The 17,897-nt window shown below is 34.9% G+C and overlaps 1 protein-coding gene across 11 annotated transcripts in view; it reads left to right on the top strand.

The window, feature by feature from the left end:
• The window catches only part of MAGI2 (membrane associated guanylate kinase, WW and PDZ domain containing 2), a 1,347,997-nt gene that overhangs the window by 863,317 nt on the left and 466,783 nt on the right, over nucleotides 1-17,897 (top strand). For all 11 annotated transcript variants that reach the window (XM_079931544.1, XM_079931541.1, XM_079931547.1 and 8 more), the window contains one exon: nucleotides 10,208-10,287. In XM_079931544.1, the coding sequence (XP_079787670.1) occupies nucleotides 10,208-10,287 (80 nt within the window). The remainder of the gene's footprint in view (nucleotides 1-10,207; nucleotides 10,288-17,897) is intronic.

Genomic DNA, 17,897 nt, shown 5'->3' with positions numbered 1-17,897 from the left:
GATGCAACTATTGAGAGCAAAATACTTGCTAGTCACAAATGAGAGTGTTTTAAGCATTTGACCCTGAGGTCAGGTGTCAATCAAATCATGTGTTTGTATAGCTCATCATACTTATTTTTATTAAATTCCATTCTATTTGTTGCTTACCATTTTTATGACTTGGCAAGGAAAATGAAATGCTAATTCTGAACTCACTAGTGATACATACTCAATCTAATCTTTTCTTTCTTTAGGGACTTTTTTTCCCAAACTGAATTTTTATATATTTTATTAACAACATTGTCTAGCTTTCCTTTTCTTTACCTTCTAGGAGTAGAACAACTTTTTAAAACTCCTAAGTTGATCTTAGCTCAAAATTAAATTGTTGATGTGCATGAGACAATCAAAACGTTCATTAGAAAGAATAAAAACTAAAAATATTGTAAATGAACAACAACCCTTATTCCCTCAAAGTTGTAGAAGACTCAAAGAGAAAAATTAATAGAATCTGAAGTTTTCAGTGCCGATAGTAGATATAAATATGTAAACTCTGACTATTGAGAAAAATATTAAAACTAGATTCCCCTTCCCAACCTGGAGTGATTTGTGACTTAGATCTCCATAGGCAGAACTCAATTGTGAAATTGGAATGTTACCACATGCCAATATTTAATTCTCACATGAAAACTTTGTAACATGTGGCCAAGGAAATACATAACCAGGTAATTACTTGGTGCTCTGCTTGACTCCAACATGGATGAGAAATGCAGAAAATATATTACCACCATTCACCTTTTGACAAATCTTATAAGTTTAAAAAAGAAAAAAAGAATAAGAATCTCTTGCATATTTCTTATTGCTATAATCAATGACCCAGAGACATCTTTTATCAATTAATTGGAAAAGAGAAAGTCTTATAGAATTTTTTAAATGTTCGAAAGTGTTTATATCAAAAACATAATTTTGTTATTGATAAGCATAGCATAGCGCCAGTGCAGACCAGAAGTCAAAATATAAACCCTAGATGTGAGGTCATGCATTGGTGTTCAGAACAACTGATGTTCAGAACAGGGAGACTGATGACATACACATTTTTATTATATAATACAGGCGGAGTAAGACATGTGGAAGTAATAAAAGAAAACCAGCATGGCAAGTTGATGAAAAAACTGTGTCCTTACAGTGTTTCCAATTGCGATTATAAAAACCTCCTTTTTTATGATTATAATATAAACTTTCCCCTTTTAACTGTGTCAGATTTTGGGATTGTGGAGAAAAAGGACTTCTCGTAAGACAGAAGTTGTGTTCATGTTATAGTAAATGATGAGGCTCTGTCAGGACTTGGGAGAATTGACCAAAATGACTCTTATTAATATTGTAGTCAGTCATCCAGTGTCAGAATCCAAAGATTCATTAGATTTTGTTCCTGCTCTTAAATTTATTGTCAAGTTGGGGAAGAGAGAATAAGAGGAATAGTTAATTAGTAAACAATTGATTTTTGAGTTTTGTGATACTATTCAGAGAAGGATACGCTTAGCGTAGACTTAATAAAAGGAAGCATCCTAGGGAAGGTAAAATAACATAGACTTGAAAAGTAGGTAACAGGTAGATAGAGCATCCAGATATAGGAACTGTCATTGCAAAGACCAGTGAGAAGACTGGTAGTATTAGCAGAGATGTTGAGCTGAAAAATTAAGACAAAAAAAAAAAGAGACAGTTTGATTCGCAGTGAGAATGCTAATGCTGAGGGAGACTCATGCAGAGGTCAGGGAGAGAGAAGAAGCCTGGAGTAAGGGCTGAAGTGAGCGTGTGATGGAAAGGTGATCAATGTAAGAGGCAGTGGCAAATGCCTGCTTAAAGAAGTCATTCACAGAACGGAGGCATCCCCTGGTCCACCCTTCACCAGGACCAGCTTGAGATCTGAGATCTGTCTTTTCTTCCTTCAAAAAGTTTACTTTGACTCTCACGACTCAGTGTGATAAGCTCAGGTGTCACAGAGCAAGGAGGAATCAGTGTCTTTTTCATCTGGTCCCTCATTTTCACACCGTCACAACCTGCGCTGCCTCTTCCTTTCTCACTGACCTGCATTTCACTCTGCTGTACTTTTCCCTCAGTTAATTTTCTCCTGACTGCTGGCACTCTTTGCTCGGGAGGACATCTTTCCTTCCTAACTACATTTGACAAAATCAACATTTCAACCCACTGTCATTAATCTGTGGGTATCTTTGCTGTGGAATTCATAATGAATTATTATGTAAATTAACTCTATACTATAAAAGTCCCTTGGAAACAATCTGGTAGAGAAGGATGCAGGGACAGGAGAGGGACCATGATGGGGCATTAGGAGTTTCTTAGGGACTAAGTCATGATATGTCCCAGAATTTCTGGCCAAGAAACTTAAAAAACAAATATTATTTGTAACATAAAAGTTTGCAGTCCTGAAGCAAAATCATAGTGAAAAAAGAAAATAAAAAGGGAAGGTAGAGTAAGTTAAGAGGAAGGTAAAGCAGAAGAAAAGGTAGAAGAGACAGAAAATTAGAGATTTGTGAGGTAAGGAGAGCTGATGATACCAGTGAAAACTACTCTGGTACGAATATTGCGAGAGTTGCTTAGAGTAATGGAAGTCTCCCCTGGTAGGTAACACGTCCTTACTACACTTTACTGAATCTTGTTTCCAGTGGAACAAATATCATGATAAAATATAAAATAAGTGAAATAAAGGAGAAGGACCCTGCAGTTCTGTGTAAAAATTTATATATATATATATATATATATATATATATATATATATATACACACTCATTTCTGAGTAGAAGAGGGGAACTCTACCTATGCTGAAGTGTTCATTTACGTATATATTTTTGAAATACACACACATATGTATACATACATACATACATGTATGTATGTGTGTATGTGTGTGTGTGTGTGTGTATATATATATGTGGTGGGTTTTGAGTTAAGGTAATAAGTAATTTCATTTTTTTGTCTTCCATGCAATAATGTTTTAAAATAATTACTGATTTACTCAGTATTGGAAAGTAGTTTATATCTCAGTACTTTACAAGTGCTGCATTTAGAATATGAGAGGCATTTTTGTCATTGTTCTCAATACTGAACACGTGGGCCAACTGTATTTCCCACACTCTTCAAAACTACTTCCTTTGCTGAATAATAAAAGCGGATTCCTTTTATCACTTACAGTGATATTTAATGGGAAAAGGTAAATATCTGAGAAAGTATTTTTAAACAACAGAATTTTAAATGCAGGTGAATGTACTCTTCCAAACATGCTTTAAAGCATTTATAATGTCACATGTTTAGCAATTTTAAAAAGGCTTTCAAATACATAACATTATTTAAAACCAGTAGTTTCCTTAACTCATACTATCTTTTCATTAATATTATCTTTTAAAATAGACAGTATATTAATTTTAAATTCAAATTAGTAATAATAGTTACCACATATTGAGTGCCTACTTTTTTCATGCTGTGTTCAGCTTGTTTAACAGTAATAGCTAGTCTGTTAAGCATTTACACTTTGCTCATTTAATTCTCACTTTAGATAGCTGCTGAGGCTTATAGAGGTAAGTAGCTCGCCCTTGGTCATATAACCAGGAATTGACAAAGCCAGGATGTTTGATTTCATTTTTTCAGCACATATTTATTGGGCACATACTGTGTGCTAGGAACTATTTTATTGAACCCTAGGAATATAGGGGTCAACAAAACTGACACGATTCATGTTTTCATGGGACATACACTGGCTCCAGGGCCCTTGCTCTTAACTAATTTGCCATGGTGCGTACTTTACATGTATTATATCATAACCACCCTGTAAAGCATTTGAGGTACCCCCATTTTATAGGTGAGATATAAGGCACCCTTGGACAAATTAACATTCCCAAGGTCTTATAGCTTTGTGACCCTGCAAAGCCATTGCCATTATCCCATACTACCTCCACAATATATAAACAGGCATTGGCTGAAAAAAAAGTTTTATAGTACAAATAGTATTTGTTTTATAAGTTTCTCAGCCAGAAATTCATTCTGCAGAGGCTGAATGTTCCGTAAAGAATAGCTGCCACAGGATTAATCTGGGTTGACATGCTTTGGGAATCCCATTAAATTAGTTCTTTGTTTGGGAGTCAGTTTAGTTAGTGACATACAAGAGACTGCTATTGCTTTGGCAAAAAACAAAACGGCAACAAGAACCTATTTGTTTACTACCAGCTTCCTGAATGGCAGTGAATGCTATGTCATCTTAAATAATAGATTTTTTCAAAGCAAGCTTTTGAAACTGAAAATCACATCTGTGAAAAATGTCATGGCTATACATGGTTTCCCCAGTCTTTGTAAAGGGCTGAATTTGCTTTTAAATTCTAAATAAGACACACAATCTGTTGCTTCTTGTGTTGCTGTATTTCCTTAAGTTTTATGTAAATCGCCAATTACCATTTTCAACAAATTTAGAACTTTCATTTATTAAAAGAAGACAAAATATTTGAGAAATTTATTGAAAAGAAAAGGCGTTTTTTGGGTAAAGCCTAATGCTTTGTCATTCGAGGCTCAGCACATACTGATGAGTCGTAAAATCTTGTCTTGACTTACTCTCTGTAATTTGTATTACAATAACAGTAGATATAGTGACCATTTTTATATGTTTTTTTCTGCACAGGATTCTAGTGCAATCTCTAAACAGAAAATAAGTGTTTTAGACCAAGCATTAGTATGTAACAAATAACCATAATATCCAAAACAATATTTATGATAAAACTGCTTTTAAAAATGTTTTCTGAACATATGAAAGACAATATGATGGCAAACTCATATGTTCATATACTTAATGAAATTTTAGGAATATTATTTAGGAAACAGATAACCCACTGTAGAGGCTGACAGTTATTTTTTCTGTGGATTACCAATGTATAAATAGAAAAGATAGTAGCACAATGCAAGTCTTGAACAAAAAAGCTTCTGCTGCTCATTAAATGTATCCAATCATTGCATTTAATAGTTCTTCCTTTTGAAATGATGATCTAGAGGGAAGACAAAAGCTTCCAGAAAACAATGTAATCACTCTGAGGATTTTATTGACTATAGTATAAAATGGAATCAGTCTATATTCCTCTAAAAACTAATGTTAATTTTTAAAAATACGTAAAATACACTCAATAATCTCTATGATATTATTGATTCTGAACCTACATGACCACTGTTGGAACTTTAACATCCACATACATCTTGAATTGCTCAGAGGACTCTAAAATATTTACCTGGGCCTTGTTTACCTTCTTCAAAAGGTTATTATGTTTCATGCCATCAGATATTATTGAGTTCAATCTCTTATTATTCTTCTTAGTATTTCCCAGGATGAAAATACAGTGTATCAGATAAAGACTGAGATTCAGAATTGGCTTTTTTGGAGAACTTTTTAAATTCAATGTGTTTGTCATTGTTTTAAGTCTGTTACTGTTTTTTAGAGAAAATGGAGCTAAGGAAAGGAGTGTATTTGATAATAAAAGTTTCTCATTCTACTAATCAGATTTCAGGTGATGAAATGTCATCAGTATTTGTGCAGTAGTGAAAACATTATTTTGATCTTGGTGTCAAGACAAAGGTAGGAAGGAGAGAGGAAAAGGAAACAGTGAAAAGAGAAAGGAGGGGCTTCCCTGGTGGCGCAGTGGTTGAGAGTCTGCCTGCCGATGCAGGGGACACGGAGTTCGTGCCCCGGTCGGGGAAGATCCCACATGCCGCGGAGCGGCTGGGCCCGTGAGCCATGGCCACTGAACCTGTGCGTCCGGAGCCTGTGCTCTGCAACGGGAAAGGCCACAACAGTGAGAGGCCCGCATACCACAAAAAAAGAAAAAAAAAGAGAGAGAGAAAGGAAAAGAGGATTTGTCTTAAAATTGGGTTTGAATCGAGCCGTATATATACCTAGGAAACCATTATGGAGTTTGCGCCCCAACTGGACAAACATAGAGTAGATGGAAAAGTAGAATGGAGGGTAGACTGTGGCACGATCTATATGACAATTTTGTTTTTCTCCTAATAAACACTCTACTCATTTGATAGCATTTTTATTAACCTAATTCTTTATAACCTCTAAGACCTAATATTCATATGTAGATTATATAAATCACCATTTTAAGACTTTATTCTAGAAAAATACTCAAATTTGATTTTAAAGTGATTTGGATATTCAGGTTTGTAAGGAGAAAATGTTTCCAGTGATTATATCATCTCTATGCATGTGCAATTTAATATAATACCTACTAAGTACCAAGCATTCAACACAGTCATTTAATCAGTGATTACTATTCTCACATAGGAGATAAAGGCCTCAGTTTGTAAACCACTGGCTATGGAGGTGGGAAAAAGATCTCTGATTACCCCCCAAGGGAGTCAAATAAAGCACCTCCGTATCAAAAGCGAAGTTTTAAGTTTAGTATGCCTCTGGTTTTGGACCATAAAAAAAACTTTGGCCTTGGGAATCAGATATGTCTGTTTAATGCTAGCTCTTTCACTTTCATGCACTAGGTGTGTAACCTTGGACAAATTACCTATCTTCTCTCAACCTTCCTTTCTCTATCTGTAAAATGGAGTTAAAAATACGAGCCACAGAGACTCATTAGCATCAAATGAAGTGAGCTGTGAAAGTTCTACAACAGTCCCTGACAAAGTAGACCATCAGGAAATGTTACAAGATAGTAAGAATAACTTTTCAATGGTGTGGCATAATGTCAGCAGCTTTTCCTGTTGAAGGGAAGCATTTTCTGTATGAGAAGAACGTCTCCTCAAAAAATAAGATATTATTTAATGTGCTGCTTTTGTCAATTTGGCAAAGGTTACACTTACAAAATATCCAGAAATTTCTAATCATTGCAAGTTAGCCTATCACATCATCAAGGCCATTCTGATATGAATTTAAACTAGAATTGCCAAGTTGAATGAAATTTCACTTCTGGTTTGCTCCAGTCCTCCAGATAGACTTAGTTTAAAATCAGAGAAGACTTTTGGATAGACCATGCTTTAAGGTTTTCATCTGGATTTTTAAATAGGACAGTTATACGACTTGAATAGCCACTGACTCCACTTAATCTCTCACTTTTCATAATCCTCACATTAACGTTATCCATAGAAATACATAGAGTAGTATATTATTATGATTCAAAGTTCCTCGAAAATGTGTGTTCCATTCCTCAGCTAGAAGTTTCTTTGCAAACGTAGCCTCTATATGTGTATGTGTCCCTGTTAAAGAAACTAGTATTGAAATACAAGATTATACAATATTAGCATCTTACCTTCCTGTCATTTGTGCTCCCCACGATTTGGAGAAAAGCAGAAAACTGGTATTCTGCGTCTGAATCTACTCTAGCAATGAAAGTGAAAGGAAATCACATCCTCAAACTTGAGGGAGGATAGTATGCAGATTGTGAAAAATCCTTCAACTGTCCCATTTTACACAGTCTCCTGCCCAGTGTTGAATCCTATTTTCAAAGGGAATTGTTGAGGTTTAAAAATATATAGTTTAAGGGAAGTGGAAAAGCCACTTGGTCCATTGTCTCCTAAATGCATTAAAAATATTCCCTTTCTAAGGCATCTTGAAGAAGCATGCAAATTACAAGGCTTGTGAGAACCACTGTTGAAAAATACTGTGCGGTATCTTCATGTGATGTTTGCGACAATTGCTGGAGGTAACTACTACCCACTTTCCTTCAGCATCATTTCAGAAGATCAGCAAAAAATGCTGTTAACTCTAAGAGACTCAAGCTGTCAAAATCTATTAAAGTGACATACCGTTAATGCTAGCTCAACCTAAAAAACAATCATCCTGTAATGAAATGCTTTATAGAAACTCAGGAAAGCTAGGAAATACATGCTTCTCTACTAAATTAGCCGGTATTTGAGACCCATGGTGGTGTGGTATAGAAATGGTAATTTGACTCCCTGCGGTGGCTTAGTAATGGCCCCTTCATAATTATCCATAGGTGTGTGTGCTTTTGTGAATATGTCTTAGAGACCTAGAAATGACTTTCCTCCAAAAAGGGGGGAAGAATTTGGAAGAAGCAGATGTGGGTAAAAAGAAGGGAAGTTTATTTTCCTTAGTCACCTCCCAAATTTGTTGCTAGTATATAAAAACGTAGACATCAACACACTCTCATACACACACACGCACACACACACACACAGCACACACAAACTTTGAACTGAGGCATGTCTATAAAGAGCATCTTTACAGTGACTTTATTTTTCAAATGGGAGCAGCAAGCACTGAACCCAGTGCAACTATCCTCACAACAGGATAGTCATAACCCCCTTTCTGTCCATGGGCATCAAGTCTTTATTTGAGGGGAAAAGCCTAGATGATATTGACATGACTGTAAATGAGGACCAGAATGAGATACTGCAGTACTTTACATCCTTCTGGTAGTCGATAATGAAGTGCTATCACACTATACAAAAGTCACATTGGAGGAAAATAAAAGCTAGCATGCTCTCCTGACAATTTATAATTTCACCAACTTCATAGACTTCATCTCATCAGATTATTAGAGCCCTGCTCAGAGGGATCAATCATTAAGGAGTTCCTAAGTGTGAAGAAAATGATTGGAAGGTATTTTCTGTTTACCCCACATGAAAGTAAGAAATAAAAGGGAATCTTCTTTAAGAGCAGAAACTTCATGACCCAAGGATATTAATGTTTCAGTTCTCAGATCAGAGATGGCTCTACACTTAGGCAGATGTACTATCATCCAGAAAACACTATTTAAAGAGAGCTTTAACACTCTGGAATCATTTGCCCACTGCCCAGCTTAACTCCATCCTTCCTCCTTTCCGCCTTGAAATTCCCTTCATTAAGTAGGCACTTAAACTCTGGAAGCTTGCTATGAAATATGCTTCCTGGGAGAATTTTCTGAACTTTGCTTTAAGTGCAGATTGGTTCATCAGATTATTTAGCTAACACTTGTAGCTCTGATACAATAAAATATAGTTAAATTTCACTGAAGAAAGAGAAAATACATGTGAATTGATATTATAATTTTGACTTCCTTACAACTGTGTTCAAAGATCTCTATTATCTGGCTTTAGTTTATATTTCTAACCTTTTTTCCCACTTTTTCCTTTCACATTGCATTCTGACTCTTCCCTATATAAATGTCACTTTTCTACACCTGTGACTCTGCTCATTTCTGAAGCCCTCACAGATGTCACATCCTTGATAATTTGTCCATTGATAGATGAGATAACTTGAGACAGCTATTCACAGTAAAGATTTTAGCTCCAATGTATGGTTTCGAGTAGTTCTCAAGTAACAAATTACAGTGTGCATAAGAATCACCTGGAGTGCTAGCCAAAGATGGCGATTTTGCGGCTCCACCTCAAAGATTCTGATTTGGTAGTTCTATGAGAACTACCAGACTCCCAGAATATGCATTGTTAATAAGTCCACCAGATGATTCCAATGCAGGTAATTCCAGGACCTCTTTTCAAGACAGTGCTCTAATAACCTTTCTCCTTTGCTTTTTAAATTTCTGGCAAAAGACTTCCCAGAAAACATTTTTTAAAATGAAATTGTCATTAAAAATTATTAATTCCCAGAATTCCATTCCAAAAATGCTAGAGTACAGACATTTTTATCTATCTTCCTAGCTGGATTGAAAGTATTTAGATGGAAGATAGCTAAATGCGGGTTAATGAAATTGCTGTTAATTACTTTTTGAGAAAATGTAGGAATCCCAAGAACATGCTATAATTTGCATCACTTTTGTACTGCCTCTACCAGCTCTGTAGTTAAAGGGTAACAAAACAACCATTTATGAAAGGGCAGGTTTAAGATGAAAATAATTCTTTTGCAAAACTCAGGAAACAGTATCAGAGCCTGCGAACTGTGCGCTTCCAACTGGAGAATCCTGTATTTGTAATAAATTCCTTTTGCTCTGGATGAGTTCTGCATTTTCAATGAGGTTAACTTGGCAACATTCTAGTTGATTTTAATAAAAATAGCTGCTTTGAGGACAGGGAGCTGAGGTTGCCAATTTTACAGCTGCCTTTGCACGATTACTCTTACACCTCCTTCAGGGCTACTTAGAACCAGTAAGCAAATTAAGTGTATCGATTGCAATTTTGTTGGTCTAACCCCCTCTTTTTTTTTTTTTTTTCCTTAAGGAATAAACTTGGTTCCTTTCAGTATGTGTCTGTTCAGAGTGATCTCTTTTCTTTTCAGCCATAACACAAAGACAACATCATGGCTGGATCCACGACTTGCGAAAAAGGCTAAACCTCCAGAAGAATGCAAAGAAAATGGTAGGTTATTTAAGTTTTTATGGTGTTTCGGCGTTGCACTTTGAGAGTATGTGTGTTTCTTAAGAGAGGGTCTTGTCTAAAGAAGCCATAATCTGATTGAGACAATTTTAAAGCTGTAATATTTAATGCCCAGATAGGAGAAAGAATTAACTCGGCATTTCAGCAGTGCCATGTGGTTTTCCTTTTTCTCTCTGAGGGGACTGTGCTGGACATCACAGCTCTGTGATCTCTATGGGTTCTCTTTGACTCCTGGCCTGACTTCCCACCACCTACTAGGGAGTTTTTGTTTGCAATATGTCTCTCTGAGGACTCTGATCTTTTCATTGGAATTAAATGTGGTGTATAGAGAAAAGTATTGTGGCACTATAAGTAATATTTTATTTTTGTGTTTTGAGGTATAGCATTCTTCTAGTTATTAAGGAATCGGTGATATAAAGATTTATACGTATGGCTCCTTTCCTTTAATCAAACATTTAAATACAACAATTAATTGCATGAATGTGCTGGGTTATCTTTAGTATTTTCCAGTTCCCAATGTAATGACGTTAATTTGCTTAAAAATTGACTGTTTTCATCTATGTGAAGAGTTTTTAAAAATAATTTTGAGGATTAGATGAAAGTAAACCTTGTTTTTAAATTAGTAAATTATATAAATGAAGTGTTACTGATGATACAAGTTTTTTTAACATTGAGTTTAATGTTAAAAGAGTACTTATAATTTGTCTAAAATGATAAATAGCGTATACTCCTGATGATTCATTATTTGACCACATTCACAGCCTTTATCTGATCAAATTATTAGAACCTTGTTCAGAGGCATCTATCATTGAAGAGCTCTAAAAGTGAGGAAAGTGATGAGGAGTGTTTAAACTTTTAAAAAAGTTTTTAGAAAGTCAACTTTTTAAGAAGTCTATAACTGTAAAAGTCCTTTTATTTTAATGGTAATTCTGTCTTTCTCAGACAATATCAAGATAATATTGTTCATTCCTATGTTATAAGGTAACTCTTCACAAGCTGGTTATACAACTGAGCTAAATAAAAAATCAGTTTACCGGCTATATGTACATATTTGAATACATAAATGTCTAGTTTTTATCACTACATATAATTTTATATTCACAGCTATGTCTGTATGCCTTCTGTATAAAAGTATAGCTATATGTGTGTGAATCCTTTACAATTATTCTGTGACCTGAGACTGTTGAGCACAATTAGGTTACATTTCATTGGCACTAATAAGACATATGTTGCAAATTATGATAGGTTATAAATTAAAATGACCTGATCTGCTATATCTGGGAGTTATGATTTACTGATGCCACAGATATAAAACTATACATATATATATATATATACACTAATTAAAATAAATTCAGTGATTTTGCAGTTCTGTACCTGTTGAACTTCTCAACTGTCTTGTACATTTGAGTTGTTCTTTTCATTATAAAAGGCTATTAAAGTCAAATTTTAAAATCCTGGGAGAGATGTAGGTTTAACATTTTGCATAACTGTAACATTTCAGTGTTATCAGTTTTTCCCATGTCTGTACTCATCTGTCTTCTCAGCATGGTAGATGCCTAAAATATGATACCAGTACCTGTGAATTCATGTGATATTAAAAAATGAGTCCTAGAATACAGTCTAATAGCTCAGAGTGATTTATAACTGGTTAATTACTATTTTTCTTTTTCTACAAAATAAGTAATTCACAGATTTTATTTCATATGTTACTGGAGTATTTTACAATGTAAACTAACATCTAGTTAGAATGCTATTGTTCCAGGCACATATTTTAAGTTTTCTTACCAAGAAAAGTGCTTTTTGGTCATACTGTTACTTCTGTTTTATTTTTCTTTAAACAGCATAGATTAAAACTGCTTGTTTAAAATGTTGGATGTTATTGGGTTGCTGTTGAGCCTACTAGTTAAGACAGGCTTCTTTATATCTATCACAGGTCAGCGCAGATCAAAAAAGTTAGTAGTTTTCTGAATGCTGAAATATGTATAAAATGTGTGTAAAAATTGTAGAGGCTTAAGATGATAATATCTTTCACTAGGAAAGATTTATCCTTCTTCCACCATGGAGATAGAGTGGAGGCTAATTACCTTAATCCAATCAGAGCTGAGCCAACATGAGGTTGGGTTGAGCTTTGGTGAGACCCAGTCTACCTCTGGTTTGCTTTTGTTCTTAGGGTGTTTGCCTGCCCAGAGTTTCAACTAATAGCCTATTGTAGGTCAGCAAATATTTTCCATAAAGGGTCAGGTAGTAAATACTTCAGGCTTTGGTCACCCAGTTTCTTTGCAACTACTCATTGTTGTACAAAAGTGACCAAAGTCAATATATAAATAAAGGGTATAGATATATTTCAATAAAACATTGCTCATAGACACAGAAATTTGAGTTTCATGAATTAAAATATTATCCTGTTGATTTTTTTCTCAAACATTTAAAATTATATAAACCGTTCTTAGCTCTTGGACCATACAAAACATAGGGGCAGGCTGGACTCGGTCCGAGGATGAACCCTGGCCTGGTGTATCCATGTGGAGCCTGCCCCTGGGCAGGTCTTGAACACCAATATTTTAAAAATGTTTTTCTTCTCAGTAATGCAAGACTACCAAAAATCTGTGGTGCTTTTCAGGGGTTTTAGCTTAGTTTTTTGCCTCCAGACCTTGCATCTTCTGAATTTGACAGATGTCATCATGGAATGATTGGCATGTGTTAGAACTTTGTCAGTCCCTCAAGACTCTGCAACAGTCTGCTAGTTTCTCTCAACCCCAGTGATGGCCTTCTTCCCAGGCCAAGTCTGGATTCTTTCCACAGCCCAGAATCAACAAAAATCATCTACAACATTCCTCCCTTACCTCTCCAGGATTCTTTCCTCTTCAGATTCTTAGACCATTTTAGATCTATTGTTTCAGCAGTTCTCTGATTCCTTTGTATTGTTTATTTGTTATATTTGATCTAGATTTTCTATGTGTTCTCTTAACCTGCTCACTCCGTCCTACCTGGAAGCAGAAATTTTAGTGCAGTAATTTTTAAATTGTACATTTAAGACTTTACTGGATTGCATGCTATAAATTCTTTATTATCATTATAATCATACTTAGTCCCTCAAGATTGAATTCCATGTTATGTATGTGTGCATACTATTATGAATGTACATATGTATGTGTGTGTATGTAGATATGGATCTGTAAATGTATGCTTCTTCAGTTCTGTTTACATAGATGCTTGAAGGTGATTACTTAGTCACCTATAATAAGATGAAGTCAAGTAAAAGAGAGATGGAAAGAGGTATCAACTGATTTAAATTATTCTTGGGTGAGAGAAAAAACTAGCAAATGTTTTCTCATTGGCATCAAGGAGGGAAAAGCCACCATGGATGGCTCAGTACAAATACTTATTAAACAACTACTTATTCTGTTGACACTAAAGCAATCGTTTTGCTTTTTTGTTTGAAGGGTAACACAGCTACTAAACATAAAAACATACTTCCTTCTCTCAGAATATGGTTGAAAATAGTAAAGTCATTGTGCTCTGTGCATTTTTGGAATTTAAGCACCAGTCTACATGGCAGAAAAAAGTCTCCACCTACTACAAGACTCTAATATTAGGATTTGGGGGAGTGCTGTTTAGCAAGCCAATATAGTCTTTTACAAAATGCAACAGAAATAACAGTTAACTATTAAATGATGTGGATGCAAGATTGGTTGAACGGTATATAAAGCACCATCATATTGTCCCCAGTCCTGAGAATCAGCACTGTGATGTTTGTCTGAGATATTTCCAATCATAAACATCCCAGTGGTGACACACTCCTCATGAATCACTGAATTAGGGTCAATATCAAAAGTGATTCAATCCCTGTAGGACTCTTTATAAAGTTGGAAAGTGACTAAAATCAGTAGGACTACAGTATTGTATTCAGGAGAGGAAATTATGTGGGATTTGTAGTCAGGGAAAACTGTATTCCAAATCCAAATCTGTGGGCTTTTAGGCAGGTGCTTAATCTCTGGGAGCCTAGGTTTTCTTACCTGTAAATGGAAATGATATCTATTTCACGCACATTTAGTTTCACAAACGAGGACAGAGTTTGTTGCACCATAGACTCTAAATAACTGCTTCTTTATTTTCATTCGAGTATGCTCTGAGCCAACAAATTAGTCTCATAGAAGGCAACGGGGAAGAAATTCAGAATAGTTGGCCTACCTTAAGAGCCTTTAATTTCTCTAGGGTGTCCTGAAGAGGTAGAAAAGAACAAACCCATGTAGGCAAAACTTATCCAGCTAGCTAATTCCAGCCTAATATTAATAGATTGGAGGTTTCCCCCCTCCATTCTGTTAAACTAGCTCTAAATTTCACCAAGTTTTAATTCGAGCTGTATGAATTGGGTCATTTCTGTATTCAGTATCTATGAATTGTAAGTGAGTTGTTTCATAGGAAAGAAAAATCACATAATCTTAACCTTTTTACCTACATGAAAACTGCATTTCAACTTACATTAACTAAAGCTTTGAACTATTACTTAATCTATCTTAAAAAAAAAAAAAAGCTATGTCCGAAATGCTCATGAACAAAGATAGCATAAACTTTGTTTCATAATATTTATTAAATGGATTTTTTCCAAGATAAGGAGGTTACCTTTCTAAAATAATAGAAAACGCTAATTAATTTCAGGTCATTTCTTTTTTTTTTTTTTTTTCCAGGTCATTTCTTAAGTGAGTTTTATAGACATGACAGAAACATTTGGACATGCATACTTTTATTTTTATTTTCATAGTTCAAATTCATTTTCTAGACTACATAATTTATTTCCCTTAAATAGGGACTTTGGCCTACTTTCTCATTAAATTTGTATTGATAATTAGAGCTCCTAATTTCTCAAGATTAAATATGAGCAAATTAATATATCCCTTGAATATTTGTTTTTCTAATCTGATAAAACTGCTAAGATTATATTTGTAAAGTATCTTGAAATTTTTTCACTAGGAAGAATTAATAAAAAACAGACTCTAAAAATATTAACTATTCAAGTACTAAAACTAAAGTTGAAAAGATTCATTTATATGCAAATATTGAAATCCTAATGTTTAAATATTATGAACAAACTAATTTGTGTATTTTGTTTCTATACTGATATTTTGAGTGTTTTTGTAAAAAAACAAATGAGGAAATTTAAAATATCTTAACAGAAGCAGTTAGTTCTTATTTCACTAACTGGTAATTATTTGTGTTACAGTAAGTCCTCTACATATGAATGAGTTCTGTTCTGAGAGTGCGTTCGTAAGACCAGTTTGTTTGTAAGTCCAACAAAGTTAGCCTAGGTACCCAGCTAACACAAACGGCAATATAGTACTATACTGTGATAAGTTTATAATACTTTTCACACAACTAATACATTAAAAAACAAACATAAAGAAAACATTTTTAATCTTATAGTACAGTACCTTGAAAAGTACAGTAGTAAAGTATAACAGCTGGCATACAGGGGCTGGCATCGAGTGAACAGGCAAGAAGAGTTACTGACTGGAGGAGGGAGAGGAGGTGGGAGATGGTAGAGCTGAGGGATCCTCAGCAATAGGAGGCGGAGGGCGAGCTGCAATTTCACTCTCGTCTGACGTTGATGGCACAGGTTCTGGTTCCTTGCTGGATTCAATTCTGTCTGCCCTCTTGAAAAAACGATCCAGTGATGTCTGGATAGTAGCTCTTTTTTTCTCATCATAGATGACACCGTAGCACTAGATTGCATTCTGAATGGCTGCTACAACCTTCATGTACTGTTCTACGTTCAGGTCCTGTGCCTCAAAAACTAACAGTGCCTCCTCAAATAAAGAAAAACCCCTTGCCATTTCCTGTGTCATGAATCTCTTTGGTTCTTCAGTTACTTCTGCTTTTTCTTGTCTTTCTTCGTCCTTTCCTTGGGCCTTCAGTTCCATCAGGTCTTCATTAGTAAGCTCCTCATGTTGCATAGCAAGGAGTTTAATGTTATAAGAATGAGCGACATCTACCATCTTTTCACCTCGCTCCACTCTCTCAATTATTTTCAGTTTTGTTTCCATCGTCATCGCTTGGCACTTCTTAGCAGTACCAGCTACATCACCTCTGCTTTTATGCTTGCTTCCAGACATCCTGGGCTTGAAATAAAGATACTGTACTACTGTACTCTATATAGTACTATACAGTAAAGTACACAAAAGCACAACCACTTGTAGTGGATGCAAACACATGACAATGTGCGCCAGACATGTGAACTAACTTATGTGATTGGACATGCAAACGCAAGTTCGCATCTTTGAAAGTTCGCAACTTGAAGGTTCGTATGTAGGGGACTTACTGTAGTCATGATTTTCTATAGCAGCACTTTGAGATATGCTTTATCTAATAATATAGCACTCTTTCCATAATTTCAGCTCAAGAGTACTAAGAAAAAAACAATATTTTAGGAATATAAATCTTTTGGGGAGGAAATAATGTTAATCCAAAATAAATCATATAGGATGGATATTACACTGTTGTGCACAGGTACCAGATTCTGGGTTGTTACTGGCTGTCATTTGATCTAATTGATCCCATTCTATTCTGATGGGTTGGTGTCCAAACAATTAAAGCTGTTAAATATTTGGAATATCTTTCCTTCACTAATTGTTTATCTGTTTCCCTTCTACCTATTAATGTTAACTTTAGCTATAAAGTAGTACCTGCAGAAGGACTATGAAATTTTGTCCTCCTTTAGTTCTTGATGTCTCAACTTACATTTATGCTTAGGAATAAGTTGTGTCTTATCCTTACTCTTTAATGCACACAAGTTTAAAAATAATATTGACATCATTGAATCTGTTCTACACAGTAGCAAAATGATTTTAAATTTTTTCAAAGATGACTTTTTTTAAAGCATTATAAATCCACAGGAAATAACAAAAGGATTACAGGGAGGTCCCAAACACCCTTCATGAAGCCTCTCCCACGTTAACATCTTATATATATTTATATATATATATATAATACAATATCAAAATCAGGAAATTGACATTGGTACAATGAACAGAACTTATTCAGACTTCACCAGTTATACAAGTGGTCCTTTGTGTTTGTGTGTGTGTAGTTCTATACAATTATATCACGTGTGTAGCTCCACATAACTATAACCACAATAAAGATACATTACCACGAGGCTCCCTTATCTACCAGTTTGTAGCCATATACGTGTCCTCCCACTGCACAAACCTTAGCCACTAATCTATTCTTCATTTCAATTACTTTGTTATTTCAAATGTGTTATACAATAGAATCATACAGTGTGTAAACTTTTGAGATTGCTTTTTCCACTCAATTTAATTACGTTGAAATCCATTCAGGTGTGTGTCTCAATGGTTTGCTACTTTTTATGTACCAATGTTTGTTTAAGCATTTACCCACTGAAGGACACCTGGATTGTTTCCAGTTTTTAGCTAATACAAATGAAACTACAACAGACACTTGAATACAGGGTTTTGCATGAACATAGGTTTAATTTCCCTGGGATAAGTGACCAAGAGTGCAATTGCTAGATTGTTATAGAAAGTGCATCTTTAGTTTTAGAATAAACTACCAAACTATTTTCCAGAGTG

Source organism: Stenella coeruleoalba (genome assembly GCF_951394435.1).
Source record: "Stenella coeruleoalba genome assembly, chromosome: 9".
Lineage (NCBI taxonomy): Eukaryota > Metazoa > Chordata > Mammalia > Artiodactyla > Delphinidae > Stenella > Stenella coeruleoalba.
The sequence above is the reverse complement of the archived record's forward strand: the minus strand, read 5'-3'. Positions and strand labels throughout refer to the sequence as shown.